Source organism: Hibiscus syriacus, unplaced genomic scaffold (assembly GCF_006381635.1).
Source record: "Hibiscus syriacus cultivar Baekdansim isolate YM2019G1 unplaced genomic scaffold, ASM638163v2 tig00111238_pilon, whole genome shotgun sequence".
In the NCBI taxonomy this organism is placed as follows: Eukaryota; Viridiplantae; Streptophyta; class Magnoliopsida; order Malvales; family Malvaceae; genus Hibiscus; species Hibiscus syriacus.
The window spans coordinates 1,324,107-1,348,973 of NW_024063030.1; the positions used below are offsets into that span (position 1 = coordinate 1,324,107).

The 24,867-nt window shown below is 34.6% G+C and overlaps 1 protein-coding gene, 1 long non-coding RNA gene and 2 pseudogenes across 2 annotated transcripts; all 4 read left to right on the forward strand.

Annotated features, from left to right (window-relative positions):
* Window positions 1-2,842: 2,842 nt before the first annotated feature.
* Window positions 2,843-4,320, forward strand: LOC120156917 (UDP-glycosyltransferase 91C1-like). Its single transcript, XM_039168186.1, has one exon. It carries the CDS (start codon window positions 2,899-2,901, stop codon window positions 4,294-4,296), a length of 1,398 nt encoding a protein of 465 aa, XP_039024117.1. The 5' UTR covers window positions 2,843-2,898; the 3' UTR covers window positions 4,297-4,320.
* A 1,608-nt stretch (window positions 4,321-5,928) lies between these two features.
* Window positions 5,929-8,398, forward strand: LOC120157213 (annotated as a pseudogene).
* Window positions 8,399-8,421: 23 nt separating this feature from the next.
* LOC120156960 lies at window positions 8,422-8,770 on the forward strand. The gene is made up of 3 exons (XR_005519101.1): window positions 8,422-8,455; window positions 8,536-8,649; window positions 8,728-8,770. It is a non-coding gene; the product is annotated as an uncharacterized LOC120156960 (long non-coding RNA).
* A 3,057-nt stretch (window positions 8,771-11,827) lies between these two features.
* Window positions 11,828-23,561, forward strand: LOC120157086 (annotated as a pseudogene).
* The last annotated feature ends 1,306 nt before the right edge of the window (window positions 23,562-24,867 follow it).

Consider the following 24,867-nt stretch of genomic DNA (forward strand, 5'->3'; position numbering starts at 1 on the left):
AGGCAATGACAACCTTATCAACCCAGTTTACTCCATTCGCAAACATCAGAGTTCAAACTCCTGACATTACATAAGAAATCTAGTGTCTCATCCCAATAGACCAATTGATTATTGTAAAACTCTTATTTTATTTTATAATATAGATCACAATACTTATAAAGATTTCTCTCTAAAATAATTTTTTCATAATCTTAAAAGGTAATACACAACTGTAGGAAAAAAATAAACTGGATTACTAAAAAATTTATAATTTATAATTTATTATTTAAATATACCTAATTGTCAAATAATATATAACTATTAAAATTATAATAAAATTTAATTTAATTTTTAACTAAAATCTCAATGATTATTTAAAATTTAAACGTTTACCAACTGTTTAAATTTATAATTTAAAAATCCATGCTGCATATGAAATGACTCGACCCGCATTGCAGGTTTGGACCCATGGCTGTCGGCCTTCATCTTTTGGCGGAAAAGTTATAGTGTAAACTACATGTTTAGTATTTAAGTTATCACTCTTGTTTCATTTTGGTATCTAAACTTTTTTTCTTTTAAAATCATACATAGCATTTAATTTAGGTTTTAATTTGGTATCCACCTTTAAAATTTTAAAGGTGATATTAATGTGTTATCAAAAGATAATTTCATGTTGATCATTGAAAAAAATTAAAAAAATATTATGTTAATAGTTATGTTATTTTATTTAACGATGAGATATTAAATTAAAATCTAAACTAAACGATACATATGATTTAGAAAAATATATAAAATTTAAGTACTTACACGAAACAAAAGTAATAATTTAAGTACTTGGTTTACCCAAAGCTCTGTTACCATTTCCTTTCAATTCTACAAAGCATCTCTGTGGCATTAAATCATGAGTATTGTAATTGCTTTCCCCATGTAACCCTAGCTACAAGGAACGGATCGAGGGGGTTATAGGAGTGTTTTAAAAAAATTAAATTATTATAAAATTTAAACTTTTTTAATTTTAAATTAATAATTTATTATTATCTTTTAAAATTTTATAAATTTATTTTTCCTAATATAAAATTATGCGTTTATCCGTTCACTATCATAAAAACTAAGATGAATGGAAATAACTCAATTATTATTTACATTTTGAAAGCATATTTAAAACACAAGTTCTTTATAAAAGAATATATAACATATGTATACATAAAAGATTATACCTTTTATATTGATATCTAAATATGTGTTTTGAATTTAAATACTTAAAAAAAATTAAACGTTTGAATGATAGAAATAATCATTATAAAAATGGAGATTAGATTAACCTTGTGTAAAAGCCTCCCATCATTTTTTTCAAAACACCAAAGATTACTTTGCTGATTCAATATTAGCTATACCAACGTTGCTGTAAGATCTTATTGTTTTGATGCAACCAAATAATCTTAGCAAAAGCTCATGTCCTGAAGGAAAACTCTATACACTGCTTAAAGAAGCAGGTAATTTGACATGAAGGTGACAGAAGAGAGTAAGCACATATGGTTGCAAGGGCGGATGTATGCAGATTCCAGTAGGAACAACTGCATACCTATTGTTTTGGAAGAATTGTCAAATTTAATTTAATAAATGAAGAAGAAGAAGAAATTATTAAAATTTTAGACTTCATTCTTTAACTTTTAAATCCGTTGTTTCTAGTTTAAGGGCTCATGTCATGCTTGAAGCTTTATGTGCTTGCTCTCTTTCGGTCACTCACCTCTCTCTATGTATGTATGTAAGAAAGAGTATAGGTGGATGAGCGAGTCTGGTGAGGAAAACAGATACATGGCGGTGAATATTCAAATGGCAGACCAATCAAGAGAATGGATATCAATTAAATATTATGTAGATGTATTTTTTTAAAAAAAAAATACATAGATATCAACCATTTGACTATGCATAGACCTTTGAACTATACCAGCATGCATGCATGTATGTGACTACACATAAGTAATAATTGAGAATTAAAAACATTAAAATAACAATGATTGAGAATTAAGATTAATTGGGGTCTGTTCTCTTTTTCTCTCTTTTTCTATGCCAACCTTATTTTCTTTTTCTTTTTTTTCTTTATTTTTGTGATTGGCGGTCGGCAGCAGTTTTGGTACGGTTGTCGACCGCCGATATTCATTATTTTTCCTTTACTATCTTTAGCGTATCTGTATTCTTCTGTCTTTATGTATCTCTATTTTTTCATCTCTATGACATTTTTTCAGTTGTTTTTGGGTTTTTTGGATTAGATTTGACATCGTCACGACTGATCAAGATGATACTTATTTATTATTATGATGATCTTCCCTGCTTTGGACTCTCGGATTGAATTTGGATATGCAGTTTGTGGATAGTATTTTCACATAGCTCGATTTTGATTTGCGGTATATCAGTGATATTTTAATAACTTTATTTCCTTTTATAATTCGTTTACCAATGCACTCAGATCTATTCGTATTTATATATTGTTTGATTTATTTGGTTAGATTTTTTTAATCTTTTTCTTGTATGGTAATTGTGAGTTAAGTGAATAATTTTATTGTGTTTAGGAAAATATTCTTATTATATATTTAGTTTATGATTATAAAACTTTATTATAATTTTAATATTTTTTTATTCTTAATAAAATTAGCAATTTTTATAAATTAAAAAACAATGATTGAGAATTAAAAACATTAGATATCACAATGATTGAGAAAGAAAAACAGTAGACATAAATAATTTCACATGGAGACTTCTTTATTGATTGAACACCAATTCTGTTGACGAGACGGCTTATCTTTATCTAATAATTGAACGGCCACCAGCCACTCGCTCATCTTTAAAACTCCAGGCCTTGTTTCTACCGAATAAAGAAAACAAGAGCGAAACAATAGTGTAGCACAGCAGTAATTAGCCATGGATTTCTCCATCAAAAACCAGCTTCATATAGCAGTGTTCCCATGGCTAGCTTATGGTCACATCGTTCCGTTTCTCCGAGTTTCCCAATTCTTAGCTCAAAAGGGTCACCGTATATACTATGTCTCCACCCCTAAAAACATCACCCGCCTCCCTGCGCTTCCTCCAAATCTCCGCTCCAACGTTAGCTTTATACCTCTTGTTTTACCTCAAGTTGATGGCCTGCCACCAGGAGTTGAGTCCACCTCCGAGTTGCCCATTCAAAAGGTCCCTTTCCTCAAAAAAGCATATGACAAGCTTGAAACTCAGTTGGTCGAGTTCCTTAAAAGTTCACCACAAGTTAAACTAATCATCCACGACTTTTGTCCGTATTGGTTACCGCATGTGGCCACTCAACTCGACATCAACTTGGTTTATTTCAGCATACTCAGTGCTTCAACAAACGCTTTCTTTGGCTCTCTATCAGATATGCTGGGTAAAACAAGACGGTCACCTGAAGATTTCACGGTGGTCCCAGTGTGGATGGATTATCCTAATAACATAGCTTTCAAGCTTCATGAAATGGTAAGTCACCAAGAGTGTGAGGATACTATATCTGATTCAGAAAGGCACGGGACACTGATTCTAAATTGCAAAATCCTGGCCGTGAGAAGCTGCTATGAATTGGAACCTGAGGCGCTTCGTGTGCTTAATAAGATTCATCAAAAACCAATTGTTCCACTTGGATTGCTACCTCCATCACTTTTCGGTACAGAAGATGAAGTAGGAGATGAAAACTGGGAAGCCTTGAAGAAATGGCTTGATAGTAAGCAAGAGAAGTCCGTTTTTTACGTCGCACTGGGTAGCGAAGTGTGTCTGAGTCAAGAGTTAATGCATGAATTGGCATATGGGATAGAGAAATCCGAGTTACCATTTATTTGGGTGGTGAGGAATCCCCCTTTAGTTGAAGAACGATCGGCAGAAGACATGATCCCACCAGGACTCGAAGAACGAGTTTCGGAACGGGGTTTGATTTTACGAGGCTGGGCACATCAACTCAAGATATTGGCTCACTCCTCAGTTGGTGGTTTCCTGACTCACTGCGGGTGGAGTTCAGTAATTGAGTCGCTTGGGGTGGGAAAACCCTTGATATTGTTTCCTGTTGGAAGTTCAGATCTTGGATTAGTGGCTAGGTTGATGCAGTGGAAAAAGGTTGGATTGGAAATAGAAAGGGACAATGTTGATGGATCATTTACAAATGAGTTGGTGGCTGGATCTATTAAGCGGGTCATGGTGGATCAGGAGGGTGAGCAACTCAGAGCTAATGCACATGCGATGAAGGAGATTGTTGGCAGCGTAGAGCTGAGTAACAAATACTTATATGAGTTCACTCAGTTATTAGAAAATTTGACGGGGTAATGGTACCATGTATGGAGCTAGTGTTATGAGTCTTTGAAAAAAAATTATGTTTTTATATAATTTAAATATTTATTTTATATATTTTTTAAATTTTGTAAATTCATTTTATAACTGAAAACGATGCGTTAATCCTTAGATGATAATATGATGCGTTTAATCTTAATAGAGGAAATACCCTGTCGGTCTATCACATCCGGTTAATATATGTGTGCGTTTTGAGTTTAAGCATTTGACAACCAATTACTTACAGCCGACAAGTTCAGTTGGTTTTCATGCTATTTAACCATCACTCATCCGGTTCACTAATTAGAATTTAATCTCATTCATTCTACATGCAAAAAAATTAAAAATTTTAATTAATACAATTTACTTAAAGTAATTATATTATACGAATATTTGATTTAAACAATATTTTAAATTAAAAATTATTATCTTTTAAAATATATATATATTATCCTATAATTAACAAAAAAAATTATTTTTAATAAAAAATATTTTTTATTATAGCTTCATAAATATACATTTTTTTAATTTTTAATTATCTAACTGAGTTAATGTGAATGAGTTTAGCGATATCAAAATAAAACAGACTCATAAAATTTATTTAGAAACATTTTATGTAAAAATATATTAAATGAACAGAAATTTTATATTAAAAGTATTTTTTTTAAATTTATTCAATCATAGTCAGAGGTTGAGTGAGAAATAATGGTAATTTTTTAAAAATTAAAATTTTAGGTTACAATTGAAAATGTTACCAAAGATATAATATTTTAGATTGGACCGAATAACATTTTAGATTGTAACTGAGTATTGATACTTGTCGTGAAATAAATATTAAACCACAATTAACATTTTAGGCTGCAACTTTAAAATATATTCGTGAAATATAATCGATCTGGAACGCTTAAACCTCATAATTTATACAATTTTCTTTCTTAATCTCCCAACCTCATAAATGATAATATGTATTCTATGTTAGACTCTAACTATAACTAAAAAAAATCATATTTCTTACCAATTGATGATAACAAGTTTTACGTTTCAACTCTAACTTCTTTTCAGAACATTTCTTTGACTTAAGTATCGAACCTGAGACCATGAATTTTGATTTTTCTTTCATCGAAGTGATTTTCATATATTTTTTAAAATCCAGCTATCGAACTTTTTAATATTTCTTAAATTGAACATTATATCATAGTTTCTATTTTTTTTCCTTTTCTAATCGAATTACATTATATATTTTATGGCACAATTGACATTATTTAAGTATAATTTTCAAGTTTAATTGGATTTCTTAAAGTAACTTATAACATTTTTTTAATTAATTTTTTAACATTTTTATCTGAACTTAATTTCTTAGCAATCAATATCATTCTTGGACGCAACCGGATCTGTTAACGTGATTGATTACATTTTCGGTTTTCAACTTATTTTATAATACTATGACTATTTTCTTTGACCAATTTGTTAAATCTCGGTAACATTTTCGGTCCAAACCGGATTTGTTAAATAAACTTATAACATTCACGATCTCAACCTAATTTCTTAGTGATTGATTACATTCTTGGGCGCAATCGGATTTGTTGACGTGATTGATAATATGTTCGACTTTCAACTTATTTTGTTACAATGACTATTTTCTTTGACTCTTTTGCTAAATTTCGGTAACTTTTTAGGTCCAAATCGAATTTGTTAAAGAAACTTATAACTTTCCAAATCGCAACCTAATTTCTCTGCGATCGGTAACATTATTGGGTGCAACCGAATTTATTAACGCGATTGATAATATTTTCAGATTTTAACTTATTTTGTTACCGTGACTAAACCCTTAGTCCATTTGCTAAACTTCGGTAACATTTTAGATCCAAAATTGGATTTAAAAAAAAAACTTATAGCATTTTAGATCTCAACCTAATTTCTTAGTGATCCGGTAATATTCTTGGGCGCAACCGATTTGTTAACATGATTGATAACATTTTCGGCTTTCAACTTATTTTATTACCATGGCTAAATTTTTAGCTCATTTGTTAAACTCCAGTAACATTTTAGGTGCAACCGAATATGTTACTACAATTGATAATATTTTGGGTTTTGTAACTTGTTTTGCTACTCGGGTAACATTTTCATTTACAACCATTATTGTTATCAAAACGTTGAACATTTTTTATTCTTATTTATTACATTATATGTTCCGCTTTTAACCTGTAACCGATCTCACTGTTTATTAGCTTTATTTTAACAGTCTCACGGTAGAATTGAAGGGAAATTCTTTCTCTCTCTTGTTGTTCTGCTACTTGTTTCATTTCATTAGACTCAAAGAACATGTGAGAGATTAGAGGAATTTGCTTGCAGGAGTTGCTAGTCACTTCATCGTGAAACTCTATTATTCATTTCAAGATGCTTATCTGCATGGCGGTGACATGATGACTTTGCTAATGGGAGAAGACACTCTAACTGAGACTGTGGCTAGATTTTACGTTGCTCACAGCGTTCTTGCCATTGAATCTATTCATAAGCATAATTACATTCACAGGTTAGTAGCCTATTGTTGGTTACCAACAGAATATTGGGCAGTGTAAATGTGGAATTTGCTAAGGCTGTGTAATTTCTAACCTGCTATAGCTCTTGTGAATATTATCAATATCTGGCAAACTTGCGCTTTTTTCCTTTTCCTTTCTCCAGAGACATTAAACCTGATAATCTTCTGTTGGACAAAAATGGTCATTTGAAGCTCTCTGACTTTGGTCTTTGCAAGCCTCTAGACTGTAGAATTTTATCTTCTATAAATGAAAATGAAACTCTCGATGATGAGAATTTGAATGAATCAACGGATGTTGATTCTGGTAAAGGAAGGCGCTGGAAAAATCCCCTTTAACAATTGCAGCACTGGCAGCATAACAGGAGGAAATTGGTACGACCATACTTTCTTTCTGTTAAGTTACATGTAATCATTCCGATGCATGCATGCATGCATGTTTCAATGGCAGGCCTTTTCAGCAGTTGGAACACAAGATTATATTGCTCCTGAAGTACTGCTGAAGAAAGGATATGGCATGGAGTGTGATTGGTAAGACTTAGGATGAATGATACTTTGTCATGAGATTTGTATAATTTTAGGTCTTATTTTCTTCATTTTGTCATTCTTCATCTGCCTTTTTCTTATGCTTTTAACTGAATGTGGACTTTAAATTTTTAATGCAACATAGTTTGTTCCAAGAAAACTTGGTTGAGGACATGCCGGTCTAATCCTTATTTTATTTTCACCAAGGTCTGAAAATGCCTATGAAACAAAATCATGTTTGCTAAAATTGAACATTTATCTAAACCAAGATGAATATACCTTTTAATTTGTTCTTTTCAAGATATTTTAGAATTTAGTGTGAAAAATTGGTTTGACAGTGATCTAAAGTAAGCCGCAGTTGGATATACAAACGCGTTCTCTGAAGACTTTTCCCCCTGCAATAACTGGATAGACTTAGCAGAGATCTTTTACGTAAATTGTGCTATGCATTCTATAAAATGAATAATCATAATGGACAAGGTAATTGGGTTTTTTCTTCAATAATTTCTCATCAGTTAACCTGTTTCAGGTGGTCACTTGGTGCTATCATGTATGAAATGCGTGTTGGTTATCCTCCATTTTACTCTGATGATCCAGACATGCAGAAAGGTTTTATTAGCTTTAGAATTTTGTTTTCGAAGCTTTCAGCAATTTTGAGTTGATCCATGGGGAATTAGCTTTTAACTTCCATTACCCTATTTGCAAATTCTCATGTGCCCTTCTTCAAAATCCCATTACATATATTGTCTGCCTCGTTGCCGTGCTTCTTTCTGTTCTTTCGGTAGTCTTAACGATAATTTAAGGTAATGTTAGTATTCAACTAATTCAATTCATTTTATAAAATTTTGTGTTGTGATGTTGAGTGTGATGTTAAATTTAGCTTGTTTTGTTAAGCGTTTCGTATGAATTCTTTAGCTCTCTGACCACTTATAAACGATTAAACACTTTCATTGAAATTTCCAGATTGTGCAGTGGAGAAATCATTTGAAATTTCCAGAAGAAGCAAGGCTGACAACCGAAGCAAAGGATTTGATATGCAAATTGCTTTGTGATGCTGAACTTAGGATTGGTACTTCAGGAGCAGATCAAATTAAAGTAATTTACGAGAATACCAAAATAGTTGTTCCCTTTATCCTTTAAATTTATTTTCCACATATTAACAATGAGAATATTAGGCCCATCCTTGGTTCAAAGGTTCTCAATGGGACAAACTCTATGAAATGGATGCAGCATTTAAACCACACGTCTAGCGAGAGCTTGATACCCAAATTTTTTTGAAATTTGATGAGGTAAGTCGTATTCATGCTTTCTCAATATTTAACAATTTTTTGGGGGACTACTGGTGCTAAATTCTGACTGTGTCACAGGTGGACTGTCCTCCAGGAACATGATCTGGGCCATTAAAGAAGATACCTATGAATGCACTTGGTGATGCAGTTTGAACTTTGAATAACTTAACCATTGTTTTGCTGTGCCCATTTAATATTTTAGCCCAAGATCTTAATTTTGAAATTTGAATAACTTACCAATGTGATTTCTTACCTTCTTGGCAGACGATTTTAGCTCCTAAAGATCTTAATTTTGTGGGCTATACATACAAGAATTTTGAGGCCGTCAAAGGGTTACGCCATTCTTTTGGTATGGGATTCTTTGTTCCTTCATGGGAGGACACTATCGTACATTATTTCTTATTTACATAACCTCCGTATGAGGACACAACCGTAACAATCTTTGCAAAAATTTGGTCATTTGGACAAGCCCATGCATGGTTTTCGAGTCAATCAGCTAATACTAAACTCTTTCATTGCTAGAATGGTTAGTCTTCCTTTTAAGTAAAGGAAAGAAGGCCACCCCACCATTCATTCGATTCGTTGTAGCATCTCAACTGCACATGCATATGTTGTTTAAAACAGTATTCAAGCTCGTCCTGTTGCCAAACACATAATTTCTAATCATTCATTCAACTGCATCAGATATAAGAGTTTGGACCGGAAAGACAGTCATCAACCAACTCATTCCTCAGTGAGATTTCATTCCTAGACTAGCATATTTCGGGTCTGGGTTCTATTTACCTGATCGAGTTGAACTTTTCTCACGAATGGCTTTCTGTTTTAGGTGATCCTGGTGTGGACTACTCTGGTACTGACAAGGAAACAAGGATGCTTTGACCATCAGAAGAGATGACATGCATGTCACTTGGAGGAGTGGCTCAATATTTTCCATTTACAGCACCATGCGTAATGGATAAACAAGCTCCTGTTATTTTGATTGATGGGTCTGCCTGCTATTTCAGTCAGGTTCTACCATGTTCTAAGTTGGCTGCCACATTTTCGCCACACCAATAAGTGTACAGAAATGATCAGTTAGAATGACCGAGTAGAGTTCTTTGATGGGGGTTGGTTAGAAGTAGCTATAACCGAGGGTTTTATGTCCATTTAGTCTTGAGTTAGATTGCCTTAAATTCAAAGTCAAGGACTCGGACTCGGTGAGTCAAGATACTTGTTGGTCTTCTATGAAAGCATTGTTCTTTGGTAAGGCGAATTCTATATCATTGTCTCTGGGTGCTTGTCTTTCACCGTATCCCCTAGCCAACGTGAAATTTCATTCATTGTAAAAGAGGAAGACAAAAAAATTGAGGGGGCTTCAAAATTATGAATTGTACTATGTTCTTTAATGGTTTAGAATCATTTATTTTAATTTTGATGAATATTTATTCACTCACATGTTATTTCTTATTTAGTTTAACTACTTATATGTATCAATACTATGAAAATCTTTTGAAACATTAATATTAATATTATTATAAAGAAAAAAGAAGATATTTCATTTACATTGAATTAATATCACTACAGTAAAACAGAGTTAGCGGCGTTTTTTAGTCCTATAACGGCGTTTTTAAGCGCCGCTAAAAACACTTGCGGTGATTGAAAAAACGTTGCAAAAAGTGCCGCTAATACCAGCACTACTAAAGTTAACGCGTTTGAGAACAAAAAACGTCGCAATAGGTCAAGATCTATTGCAGATGTATTTAAAAACACAACATATAATAAATTTATAATTTTGTTTAAGCAAGATCAAAGTTTTAAAGACTACAAATATTTTTTTATGTTTTTACATTTTTATTACATTTTATTTCCTAAAAATTACTTTTAATTTTATAAGTAAATATATTTTTATTAATATTTTCACTTTTAAAAAAATAAAATAACCTTTATTTCCTAAACAAATGTCCATTTGTGTTTCAAGAGGTTCCTGTGTGTTTCAAGAGGTTCTCAAATGCTTCAATCATGAAAGGATGTATTATTAGGAAGAAAAATTGAGCAGTATAGCGTCCAAATGTTTCTTTAAACTTTTTGGGTAAAGTATATAAATAGTCCCTAAACTTTTAAGGTACTTGCATTATGGTGACCCAACTTTTGAAATTTGTAATACAATCATCAAAATTTTAACTCGTTTTCAATAAGGTTCCTGTTGTTACCTCCAGTTAGTTTTTGCTGAAGTGGCACTAACCCTTGTTATAACCCCCTTCTTCTTCCTCTTCTTCTTATTATCCTCTTTATTCTTCTTCTTCTTCTTCTTCTCTCACACCTCCGGTCACCCCACCTCCTGTCAATGGTGGCTCACACCGCCATCACCATCGTCACTGTAGTCGCCTCCCGATCACACCCTGGTCCTCGATTCATACTCACCATCCACCGTTCGGCCCACATTGCGAGAAGAAGTTCGAACACTCATCCCAGACCTTCTTCGTCATTTGCTGGTGATTGTCACCGCCAGTACCAATAGGAGCGTTATCCCATTCTGACCAAAATCCGCTAGCCAATCGTCGAGACTCACCTCAGTTCACCGTGGAGAGGGCCTCGAATCTCGTCGAAAAACCCCAATATCCCTTTTTGTTTGCAATGATTTTTTGTCGATTGGACCGTCTGTTCGCCACATCGCCACCACTGTTAGAGTCCTCACACTGTTCCGACCAAGACCCAATCAGTCGTGCCACCTCCTTCTGTCGTTGGTTAAAAAGAAGAAGAAGAAGAGGGTTAACGGGGGTTAGGTGCCACGTCATCAAACACAAACGGAAAGTAATGACAAAGACCTTACTGAAAACGAACTAAAAGTTTGATGATTGTATTACAATTTCAAAAGTTAGATGACTAAATTGAAAGTACTCTAAAAGTTTGGGGATTATTTCTATACTTTACCCTCCTTTTTTTCCCGATAGAAGCCAATGTTTCTTTAAACTGAAATTATACATTTTACCGTTAATCATTTTTCTAGGACAAACATATCCCCAATTCCTGCATTATTTACACTGCATATAATAAACCACGAGCTGTCTTAGGAGTCGGCTCAATATATTTTTATTACCAAAACCCCCCCGGTACAGAAACTCGACATCCACGCATCCGAACCACTATGATTTATGGGCATAATCGGCATTCAATTTTAACCCATTATTCCATTGCCGAACAAACAAAACACGGGCGCTTCCCATCTCCATGGCTTCGTGCGAACTTTCCATTTTCGATTTCGAACATCGAATCAATTACGTAAACCAATTTCGTATCCGTAATTTAAAGAATCTAATTACCTTGCTTAAAATTACAGTCTCCGCCATCACTTATTTTCTCGATTTACCGGAGGTAGATTTACTCACATTCTTGATTGCGAACGAGCTCTAGGGTTTTCTTCTTGTTCATTTTCTTTTAATTTCTTGACTTTTAATTTCAGTTTTACTTTCTATATTTGTTTTGATTTAGTTTCTGGGGGTTTCCTGCAATTTTTAAAACCATTGTTAGCATTTTTTTTCTTCTTCTTAAGGATGATGTTTGATGATTGAAGCATGATTAAGATGTACAATCGTGGAATTAGAGGATAAAATGGTAAAGTTTGTATTTAGACCGACTTTACTGTGGTTAGTCAAAACAGAAGCAATATGGATAACTTGGATAACGTTTTGTTTCCTCTCCTGTGATCCAATTCTAGCTTGATTTATTTGAAGTAAAAATAAGCGAAGTCGAGCCAATTATTTGTATCCTTTTCCGGGTAAAAGAGGGCGAAACTGATGATCAATGTTGACTTAGATATAACTAAAACGGGAATGATGCTCTTACTGCTGCGATTCTTGAGAAGTCTTTTCCAGTTGAACTTACAGTTAGTTCCATTAGTAAATGATGTTGATCCTCTTACATAATGACAGAGTTCTTTTGTTTGAGTGTAAGTAATGAGCCGCAATAGATTCGACTGACTAATCTTTTGAACTTCGATCCTATCAGATAAACTTAGGTTAATGATTGAATATTTATTTTCCTAAGATTGTATGCATTCACCCTCATGAATTTTGGTAAGATGGTTAATGGTTCCAGGAGATACTCTGAACGATTCTATCTTATGAATGAAGATGCTAGTCTGTCATGGTTAATGGTATGGTTATAAAAGGTTTTGCTACGAATATGCCCAGATCGTCTTTTTATCCATCTATGATTCATGATTCTGATAATGATATGGGTAGGAAAATTAGTAGATTCAGAATTACAACTCCAATGCAAATTTGAATTCTTAAGAGCAATTACCTGATGCTTACTTTACAAACTTCTAGGATCTACTTCTTGTACTGCTTCTTGATCTTTCTCGACTATGGAGCAACTACTAAAACTGTTCAATACTTTTCATACTTTAAATCTTGGGTTCTTGGTGGATACCCAAATGTTAGATGAGGAATTCAAAAGAGAACCTTTCACTAATGTGATTGTAAACACTTGTTAATTTCCACAACTATGTGTCTACTTATATAGCAGATACGTTAATTGGCACGCCTATGTGGATGTCACTATGGGTCTGGATACACATGACATTACCCAAAAATATGCTTGTTTCGCTACATGCACCGTGCAGAGATGGGCAGACAGCTTTAACATCAATCTTCTAATAGGCCATTTAATGCAATTGAGGCTGATCTAGGTGAAGTTATGCAGTTTAGAAGTTTATTTGAATAAAAAATTTATTGAGTTTCATGGGCCTTTTCAATTAATTATTTCATACTTCATGTTTTTTTTGCTGGTGATTGCCTGAAGGGTATCTTTTAAAGTTTATTACGATTTATTTATATTAAATACAGTACTGTACCATTAATGCAATGAATTCCAATGCATTGCTAGAAAATATTACTTGATATGATGACCTTAAACAGTATGCTTTAGGCACTTGTTTGCTAAACCATATTGTTCAAGGTAATTTAGGTTAGATTCATTTGCCTTTAGTTGTTCAGATTATCGTGTGAATCACAAGCGTTGAGTGTTACTTAGAACTTGAAGCTGACTGTATACATCTAACACTTTGCTGGCTGTTATAAGTCAACTATTTAAAGTGAGGACTGAAAGTCATTTAAGCTGCATTTGATGAGAAATGGTAACATTTGACTCTCATATGTTGAAGGAAGAGAAGAGACAAAAGAATGAATTTGACTCATATGGGAGCAAAATGTTGCTTTAATAAAATATTTGTGAGTGAGGATATTAGTCAGAATTTAGAGGTTTGACAACCTAATATTTGACAATTTGATATTTTGAAAGGAGTCTAACCATGCCCCTGAGTATCTTTGAGCTCTGTGACATGAATAGGAATTATTTCGATTCTATATGAGGCCATTTATGGGACAAGAAAAAAGATAAAATTAATTCTATCAGTAGTAGAGGTTGAGAGATGATAATTGCCTGAACTGTCATATAATATGCTAAAATCTAGATGGGAATATATTTGTGGATAACCTGTTTGTTGTCTGTTGAATCTCTTTGTTAAATTGACTTTTTGTTCTTTTATGATTACGACAGCCATTTACACCAGACTTTTGGTACTTTTTTTTAAGGTTTCCTTTTTATTGTTGTGGTTACATTCATTCACTGTTTTCATTTGTTGCATTTATTTGGAGTGAAGACAATAAAAAAATTATAGCACAGCCAGTGGAAGTTGATAAATCTCATCGTATTTGCTTTGCATTTGATATTTCTTTATAACTACTAGTGATTATTTTATGACTTAATTTTAACCTACTTCTACCAGTTGTACTTTGATACATGTGCATTCTGCATAGAACAGAATTTGGAGGAACTATTGAGTGGATTTGGAGTCTAATACAAAAATTTATATGCTTATCCTTGGCTTTTCCTCCTTTGCAGGTAAGTTATCATTGTCCTTAATAAATCAGCTTTATGTGCTGTTTTACTACAATTTTGTCATACACTGCTGTATTTATCGACGTTCTAAAATTGTGGGTTCGCAAAATCTGATGCAATGGAAATGTCTAGCAAGTTTGATCTATCTTCTGGTAGCCCAGATAGGCCTCTGTACACCTGTGGGCAGCGTGGAGCCCACTTAGCTGCTCAATTTGACAGCTCACGTAGCTTTATCTTCTCTTCCAAGTATGTCAAGGAGCACTTCTGTAGTAACCCAAGGAGATGTATCCAACTTCTTCCAATGCCTACGTTTTGATGCCAATGTGGTTGCTGCTGATTATAAGTTGAATCGTCAAGGAGGCTTTAAACGGCACATTAATGTTGCTCTTGGCATCTCTGCTGATGGATCTCCCACTGTATCGTCAAAAGGCAAGTTGCTACCTTCTCCCATACCTGAGGAGATCAAACGAGTTAAGGCTGGTCTACGTGATTCTTCTGTCAAATCGAGGTAGTTCTTTGTAGGTTTTGTACTTCATATTGAATTTTTCATTAATTATTAAAATCAATTAGTTAACAGGGAGCGAATGAAAACTTTCAATGAAGCCTTATCAGTATTCAACAAGTTTTTTCCAAGTGTACCATCTAAGAAGAGATATCAATCAGAAAGCTTTCCTAGTGAGTAGTGACTGATCTAATGCCTTGTTATCTAGTGATCGGTCCATCTTGGGGCCAACCACTGGTAAGATGGGAATGCATAATCATCCTGTTGCTGGAGATTTTGAATTTGAACAGCAGAAATCAGAAGAAAGACCTAAAAATGTTGTTCCAAGTAAACGTACTCGAACTTATCTGGTGGATGTCAGGGTTTGTATTTTGATATATTCCATGTCTATGCATTTTCTGTCGTGGTGGTATTACAATTCCATACTGCTAATGAGCCTGATATAACATATTTAGTAAGCTTGGGCAATGGTTGTTTTATATGTGCCACATTCAAATATGGTTGGGATCAAAGGGTGGCATGTCCCAACTTAATTTTCATTGTCAACATCACTTCGTTTATTTCTTCTCTCTGGGGTTTCATTTATGTTCCTAGATTACTAGTTGATTTCTTCTTTTCCATCTTCCACTGAACCAAACCTCACTTCTTTTCTCACTAGGTCGTGGTGGGTGGTTTGTTCTCTTTAGTCTTCCTTCTAATAGATTTCCACATTTATTTTAATCATTGAGTTAGTGCTTATATGAATGTGAGTGATAGGAAACCCATTTCCCGTTCAGGTATCCACTTGATATTCCGTTTTACGTGCACCGACATGAGTATGGTTTTACACTTATTTTTCTTACCCTTCTGCATAGTTGCAATATCTTTGGTCTCATCTTGGTGGCTTGGTGCCCAATGTGCATGTCTGCCTTTTTTGCACCATTATTTCTTGAAGAGACGACTCAACATTTGTTCAATGTGTCTAGATGGATATGCAGAATAATGCTCTAGTCAGGCAGCCTGGTAATGCAGATAGGGAAAGGGAACTGCTCAGAGTTTCAAACAGTGGTGCTGTTCAGGGTGAGGATCGAACTTTATCAGGTAGCCTTGATGGATGGGAAAAGGCAAAGATGAAGAAAAAGCGTTCTGGGATAAAAACAGATGTATCTCCAAGTATGGTATCAACTAAACCCATGGAAGGGTACTGGGAATCTAAACAGGGAATACAGCAAAGGCCTGTTTCTGATGCTCGATCAAGGTTAAATAATGAATCCCATGGCTTCAGGTACGGCTGCTGAAAGTGCTTCTATTGTGCATGTGCCGTGGTGTTTATTTGAATGCTTGCCTTGAAAATCTGTTAGGGGCATACATAAGGGGTGCTATCAGAACAGCTACCCTTGAATATTAGTAACCCCTATTAAAATAGGAAGCTTTTATCACAACAATCTTTCTAAAATTGGACTGAAGTTAGTATTGAACTGGTTTTAGATATTTGTTTTATTATTTAGTCTTTCTATTTTCTTTTTTGTAAATTAAGTGGTTTGAATTCTTCACAACTTACCTTCTCATTAATGAACCATTGAGTCAAAATGTCAAATGCATGTTTTTCTTAAGTAGTCACTATACTAGTTTAATGTCAAGATCATGTTTCTAACAATAACATCCCTCTTTAATTAGACTGGCCACTTAAAAGGGTAGGACCTGGAACCCCACCTGTTCAACCTTCAGTCCTGTTTTCATAACATTAGTAAAATTACCAACATATTATGATCAAATGTTCTGCCTACAGCCAAAAATTTTTTGGGAAGAAGGCATCATTCAATATTGACGAAAGTAGCAGCTTCTGTCAATATTTTCTTCTAACCTAATTTATCATGCTGGAACTTCTTTATTTCTTTTTAATTGCCTACATTTGTGGAAGCCGGAAGATTTACTGAATTACTGATGTCTAGCTTGTATTTTACGCTTATAAGGTTCCTTTTTAATCTGATTCCATTTGCATATTTATTTTTCTAGTTTCTTACTCTATTGAGCAGGCCGTTAATGATATTGTCAGGGTAACACTATAATTATGGTAACTTTTTTTTTCCATTCTTTCATCCTGTGCTGTCTTATCCTTATTTGGCATGCTGGTCTGGCTGAGATCTAAAATCACACCAACCCACTTTATAGAGCTCTAGATTATTTGAGGTCGCTTATGCCTTTAGTATGTAGGACATCTAACTAATGCCCTAAAGGTGCATTTGCACTTGATAATATTTTCCAGAGAAGTATAAGATGGTAGTTTTACTAATTTTTATCAATCTGTGCTTTTTCACTATATAACAAACCAACCCTCTGATATAGTCCATTTCGCACATAATGTTTGAGAGGTAGAGTACTTTTGTCGTGATTTGACCTAGCCTTCTCATTAAGATCGAAGTGCATGATTTTCAAACACATAAAGCAAGAACTTTTATTGGGGCCTTTGCCTCACACTATGGGGGGTGCAGGTTCCTTAAAACAGTATCATAATGGCAGCTGTAGGAAATTATGTTAGGAGTCTCTCTTATGTGTCGTTTCTTCAAATCTTCTATTTGGAGCATTCCATGAATCAAGCCTTCCTTTATTTTAGTTTTCTAACCTTTTGATGAATCTTATTCTTTTAAATGTATACCCTGTTATAGGTCGGGACGTGCTAATGGATCTGTTGGAGTTGGAAAGTCAGAAGGTATCTCGCAGCCGACAGGCTTGGGTCCATGGTCATCTGGCCCTAGGACTGATCTAGACAACAGCTGCCCTCTCGATGATAGGAGAGATTGTCCTGTTGCTTCCGATAAAGAGAGAGTGAATGTCAGAGCTGTTAACAAGTATGGATGACTTTTTTAGTACATATTTCATTTTCCACTTTTGCATAAATTTCTCTGGTCCAGTTCTATTTAGAACGCCTCTGTTTTTGTTATTTGGGGAAACTATATTTCTGGCTCCTGGAGTACTTTTCCTTTTCAGGCCCTACTGCAGTATGCTTACTTATTCCCATGTCCTTTGTACTGTCAATTTATGCAGGATAAGTGTCTGTAATGAATTTAGTTCAGATGGTCCTGCTTCAAGCTCAAAAATGAATGCATCTATTTGTGGTCCTCGCTCAGGTTCTGGAGTAGCTCCAAAGTTGTCGCCACTTGTTCATAGGGCAAAGAAATCAAATGACTGGGAGCTTTCTCATTGTACAAATAAACCACCTATTGCTGGTGGATCTAATAATCGAAAACGGACATCAGCTCAGTCGTCGTCACCACCTATCTGGGCCAGCCAAAGACCGCTGAAGAGCTTCCGTACTGCAAGACGAACAAATCTTGTCCCTTATGTTTCAACTAATGGTGAAACACCATCGCTGGATACTATGTCTGATATGACAGGTGATGAAATTGGGCCAGGATTTGCTAGATGCTTGTCAAGCAGTTCTCCCCAACAAGTGAAACTAAAAGGTGATACCTTACCTCCAGCTGCTCTTTCTGAGAGTGAGGAGTCTGGGGCTGCTGAAATTAAATCTAAAGAAAAGGTGAAAAGGTCTAATGAAATAGATCAGAAAACTGTACAGAATGTTCAAAAAGTATCCAATTTTGGTCTTGCCATCAAGAAAGAAAAAGCTGATGACCGGACAAAATAATGGAGATGGTGTACGTCGACAAGGGAGGACTGGTCAGGGTATTATTTCTTCAAGGTCTCCTGTGCCAATGATAGTTGATAAGTTTGGCAATGTGGGGACAGCAAAACAGCTCAGAAGTGCCAGGCTTGGCTTGGATAAGGCTGAAAGGTTAAATATTTTTTCCTACTCAATCACCTTCGTTTTTCTCCAATAATATTTCTTTTATTGTGATCTTGAAACATCATTCTTTCTGATTGAAATCTCACATTTAAAAAATGTTTTCTTCAGCAAGGCTGGTCGCCCTCCAACTAGGAAGCTAACTGACCGCAAGGCCTATGCATGGCAGAAGCATGCGGCTATCAATGCTGCTTCAGATTTTCTTGGTAGTTATGCGTGAAGCTAACTAAGAAACTTCCTTGTATTCTTAAATATCAATGCTTACAAAATTTATGAATTCTAAATTGTTTACTACATGTTCGTGGCTTCTATTCACTCTTGGTACAATTTTCTTAGTTGGTTCGGAGCATGGACATGAAGAGTTGGTGGCTACTGTAAACAGTCTTATAAGTTCAGGTAGTGTCTTACATGTCGAATTTTTTGTTAATTTCTTTGGTCCAAAATTTACCCTTTTGCATTGGTTTATTTTACTTTAATTGCAGCACATGCCTTTCCCAACTCCTTCTGGAGGCAGATGGAGCCTTTAGTTGGTATTATATCTGAATCAGATATCGCCTATTTGAAGCAGCAGGTACAGTTCCGTGACCTCCAACCCCCACCACAATTAAGATTGGTTGTCAATGCTATTATAACCCCTTAGAAAGCTTATTTTTTACTGAAAATATCTTGTTTGGATCTCATTTAATATATTAGCTTTTTTAGCCAATAAAAAGCTCATTGGAAATACCTTTTTTGTTTATATCTTTCACCAAAATGCTTTACTTATGAATTACTGGCTGCAGCTTACGTCTCTTTTTGGCTTGGGTGATTCCTTTTTCGGGGGGGAAGGAGGAATTGAACCTAGACATTGGCCCTCCATTGCCTCTTGTACAGACGTTACTATTTTATAATCATCTTCAACAAATTCATCAAGTTTTAAAGAATGCCATAACTAAATCAAGTTCTATTGACTTATTGATATATACATAATATTGATGGTTGTCAAACCATGTGACAACTTTTCAAAAGTTTCATCTTTTTTTATTTGACCATGGCATGAATAGCATGTATATACTAAAATTTACCGTTTGAAATTTATTTATTCACCGGTAAAAAATAACGATATTTCTTTTCAGCCACATACATTTTTAATATTGCTACACCTTTATCAAGAAGAGAGTGGGGGTGATAATACAATGCCTAAACCTTTTTTTGAATGCTCTATTTGAAGTGAAAAGGGTAAAAGCAGCAGAGTGACAGTTGTACTCGCATCTTCTTGTTTCTTATTGAGTTGCATAAAGTGTTTATGGTTTCATTGTGATCAAAGCTTGAGACTGAAGAACCCACTTTTTTCACAACTAATGTAGTCTCTCTGAACTCTTTACACATCTTTTAGGGAAACTATGAACTCACCGAACTGGGATCAACGCAAGCTCCTTCTGTTACAAATGGTTGCAGTACCAACTCCAATGGATGTGGATTGCTTGAACAGGAAAGAAATGGTAGAGTAGCTGCTGTAATATCAACTGATGAAGTCCTTTCACCACAATTAGTCCTGGATACAGGGGACAAAAATGTGATTTCTCTCTGTCAGAGATTTATAGCTACTCTAATTCCAGAAGAAGTCGGTGACTGTAAAAATGAGGACCTACCATTTGATGTATATGGAACTGAATTTGAGATGGATGGAGAATTGGGATCCAATGGGTTGAGTCATATTGTTAACTTCCAATCTACTCGGGATACTTCATTCAATGCTTATGAGATAACTGGGAAGTCATATCATGATGATTCTGAAATTGATATGTTGAGAAGAACAGGAATTAACTCAAATTTTAGTATGTCCCTGAATGGCACTTCTGGAGAGCAACCGTTGCCTGGCATGTTTTGTTCAGAATTCCAGTATGAGAGTATGAAGATAAATGAAAAACTCGTTTTGGAGGCCCAAAGCATTGGAATTTTCTTAGAACCACTGGTTGGTCTACTTATATAATTAAATGCTGCATTATCCTTTTGTTGCATAATATTGTTTCATCCAGCAGTGTGCATTTTGTTGTTTCAAAATTAATAAATTTCATGATCTAGCAATATGGTCTGCATTTCTGTCCTTAACTGAATAATGGTTGGTTATTAAATGGTGCATTATGGACACTGCAGCTTTTAATCATTTTGAAGAGTGATGTTTTTTTACTCTGCGGGGATTTACAATAAATGTTTGTGGTGGAATCTTTTTTTCTTTCATTTTCTGGTTCTGTCTTGATGTTGTTTAACCTTCATGGATTTCACTGATTTTCAGCCTAACATAGCACAAATGGAGGAGGATGAAATTTGTGCAGACATTAGTAAGCTAGAGGAGAAGCACAATGAACAGGTAGTTTCCCCATTGAATTATTGAAGCTCTAATACAGAAACTGATGTGTTGTTTTCATTTATGTCATTGTTTCACCCTTCCTTTTCATGATAACTTCCATTGGATATAGAACGGACTGCTACTTATTGTTGGATTTTCCATCTTAAAGTTCAAAACTTTTTGAGTTCATTTTGTAATTTTGTTGTAAATGCAATAGGTTTCAAAGAAGAAAGGCTTGCTTAATAAACTGTTGGAAGCTGCCATTGAAACAAGAACTCAGGAGAAGTATTGTTTTATCCTCTCTTTATATAGTTTGTTGCATTTGCCTTTTAATTTAAAGTCTTCGATGTCTAGAGTATTTTTTAATAAATAATGTTTTATATAGGGAATTCGAACAACTTGCTCTTGACAAACTTGTGACGATGGCTTATGAAAAGTACATGGTAATTCTCTTGTTATTTTGGTTTTCATGATTTCAAGGAAATAGTTGTCTGAGTGGCTAAAACTAACAAACAAAGAAAGTAGAATAAATAGTTGCAAATGAGCAGGAACGGAGGTATTGATAACTTTAACTGACTTAAATATAATAATAATATTAATAATAATAATAATAATACAAGTGAAGTTTGTGAAGATCTTCTATGTTACAGGGGAGAACCACCTCCTATTCAATAGTTCAAACTCCTCATGGTTTTCAGATACTGAAGAGACAACATAGTTCCAGAAAACTATTTTGGTTTCCAAGTATATATTGTATAATGCCCTTCCACTTCTCCTTGACCTGATATTTTGAATAAACTGTCTCGTCATCTTTTGTGTCTCAAAGTTCACATAATTGAAATTCATTTCAACTTTATAAATAATTTGGCCAGCAGAGCTTTATCTATTAACTCTTATGCGTTTCTTTTCTTCAGCTGTATTACATATAAGATAACTAAAATACTAAGAACTGAATAGCTGTTTGAGCTTTTTTATTCAAAATCTCTATTATAAGCGGATATTGTCCCGAAATTTGAATTTGCTTTTGGTTTTTCTCCTCACTTGTGTTTCCTACGAAGGCGGATATATCTACTTGGTTCTCTGTGTTACTGCATTTCATTTCCATTGAGAATATTTAATTATCTAGAAGTTGGACTATTCATTTACCCATTAGTTATACTAGATGCTGGTATTCTGCTTTTGTTGATTTATCAATAATCTTGTAATAGACTTGTCGGGATCGTAATGCTACTGTTGGGAAGAGTTCCACTAAAAAAATGATGAAGCAAGCTGCATTAGCATTTGTTAAGCGGACATTGGATCGATATCATAAATTTGAAGATACTGGCAAGAGTTGCTTTGATGAGCCCATCCTTAGAGACATGTTTCTTTCTGGGTTTTTCCTACATGGCGGTGAATCTGGAAAGCCATGTTCCAATAACTCCATCCGTTCTCTGGAAGCTAGAAATTCTGGTATTTACTTGATTCTTACGGAGAAATAGATACTTTAATTGTGTCTTCACATTTTTTCTTGATTCCATGTAATATAATCATATGCAAATCGTACTTCATTGTACTTTTGCAGTCTGCATAGCTGTCTTCCCTTCTTTCTCCGATTATTCTGTCTTATGAGGCAAATTCTGTTGTGGAATGTTACTTTTTTATGCAGCTTCCACTGTTTCTCACACCCTACTTATCTGGCAGGTCAAAATGTGTATGGCTATGTTGTTAATTCGACTGATCCGCTTCCACCAATAAATCGGTTATCCAATCAAACTGCTGTTAAAGATGACTCATGCTCTAATAGGGTGAAGAAGAGAGAGTTATTGCTGGAGGATGTAGTTGGTGGCACTTCCAGTGCCCAGTCAGACATTGGAGGTCCTTTGTCAAACAGTACAAAAGGAAAAAGGAGTGAAAGAGACAGAGAAGGGAAGGGACATGGTAGGGAGGTTTTATCTAGAAATGGAACTAGTAAGATTGGTCGACCAGTATCAGATGTTAAGGGGGAAAGGAAGTCAAAAGCAAAGCCTAAGCGGAAAACAACTCAACTATCTGTTTCTGTAAATGGCCTTCTTGGCAAGATGTCTGAGCAACCCAAAACATCAACTTCCGTATCGAAGTTAAGTGAGATAACTTCCAATAATAATGTCAGAGAAAAGACGAGTTTAGCCTGGATGTATTGGATGACTTGCAGCTACCAGGACAAGATCTGGGTTCTTGGTTGAACATTGATGATGAAGGGTTACAAGATCACGACTTCTTGGGCCTTGAAATTCCCATGGATGATCTTTCTGACTTGAATATGATGGTTTGAGTTGATTTTCTTTGTATAGTCTTGTTTCATTATACTGTTTTCAAACAAATTCTTAATCAATGTCATCATGAAATGACTGTTACATTACATGGATAGTTGTTTGACTGTCTAGTCCACAGGTAGGTTACATAGATTCTTTGTAGATTTGTCCACAAGTTGATTTTCAAGTGAAACGATTTGGACGTCTTGAATTTTTCTCAAAGTTGGTGACTTTGAGCGGAAAGATATTTTGTTTCTACAAGTTTGTATGTCCTAGCAATTATATATTAGCAGACCCCTGTATGCTGGCTGTAGCTTTTACAAATCAGAGAGCAATGCTCTTCTTGTACATACATTAATAAAATCAGTTTTTTGTCCAGTTTAATTATACCTTGTAAACATAATCATGTATGTGGTTAGACGTCATTATTTCACTTTGCCAAACAACGACTGTTAAAAGTTGCTATATTAGATGTATTAGTTTTCCTCATGCTTATCCATGAATTGTTTCTCTTCTGGGGCTAAGAGGTTCAATCGAAATGCCGATAAAATGATTGATTGTGTTTCTTCATTCAGGAAAAAAAATGATTTTGGTGACTGACTGGGATAGTTAGCTCTATATATTTCCTGCTTTATTACTTGAAGTTGCAGGTTTCCACTTAAACATCTCAGGAACTATGGTAATATCTGTATCAACTGTGTTCAAATTTTTACTTCATACTAAAAGGTTGTGGCATCAAATTTGAGCTTCCTTTTACTGCGTTTCTAGCATACTGGCTTTATACTGTTCTACTGATACTAGGTCATGCTTTAATTCACAATTTGTAATGAATTTTGCATATCATTCCTTCCTTCCTATCTCTTATACTCTCTCTCTCCAAGTAAAAAGTCTAAATGTTTGAACTTTTCAGATGAATCGCAATCTTGGATATGAGCACCTGAGATCGTAAGCTAGAATGGCATCTGCCACATTCTGATAAAACTGGCATTATGGGGGAGGTAAATCCAGAATGTCTTTGTTCCCGCCTTGATCATAAACTTAATCATTCATCTACATTGTTGTTTAGAATCATTTTTCCAGGAGAATGCCCATCTGCATTTTTTTTTTCTTTGAAAGGCAATGCACGACTTAAAATACACTGTTGAAAGCATGGCTGTGATGGCTTGTGTTCTGTTCTGTACTGTATATCCGCTGCAGTTCAAAGCTTATGTTTGATATAGTATTCATGATTATCAATTTGTTTATATAGAAAGTCCAAGAATCTTGTCTCAACCATACTGAAAATCAAGTTCCCTTATAATTTCTTCTATACAACTGTGGACTTTAGGGTTGAGTACACTGTTATCAATGGTCCTAGCCAAGGCCTTCTGTTGGAATTCTAGGCTAATATCCTAACCACTTCGTCCTTTTCCCATGTTTTCATGCTACAATTTTTAATACATGATAACATTTC

Excerpts from the sequence above, each read along its gene's own strand:
- LOC120156917 (XM_039168186.1), top strand. The coding sequence starts at position 2,899 with ATGGATTTCTCCATCAAAAACCAGCTTCATATAGCAGTGTTCCCATGG.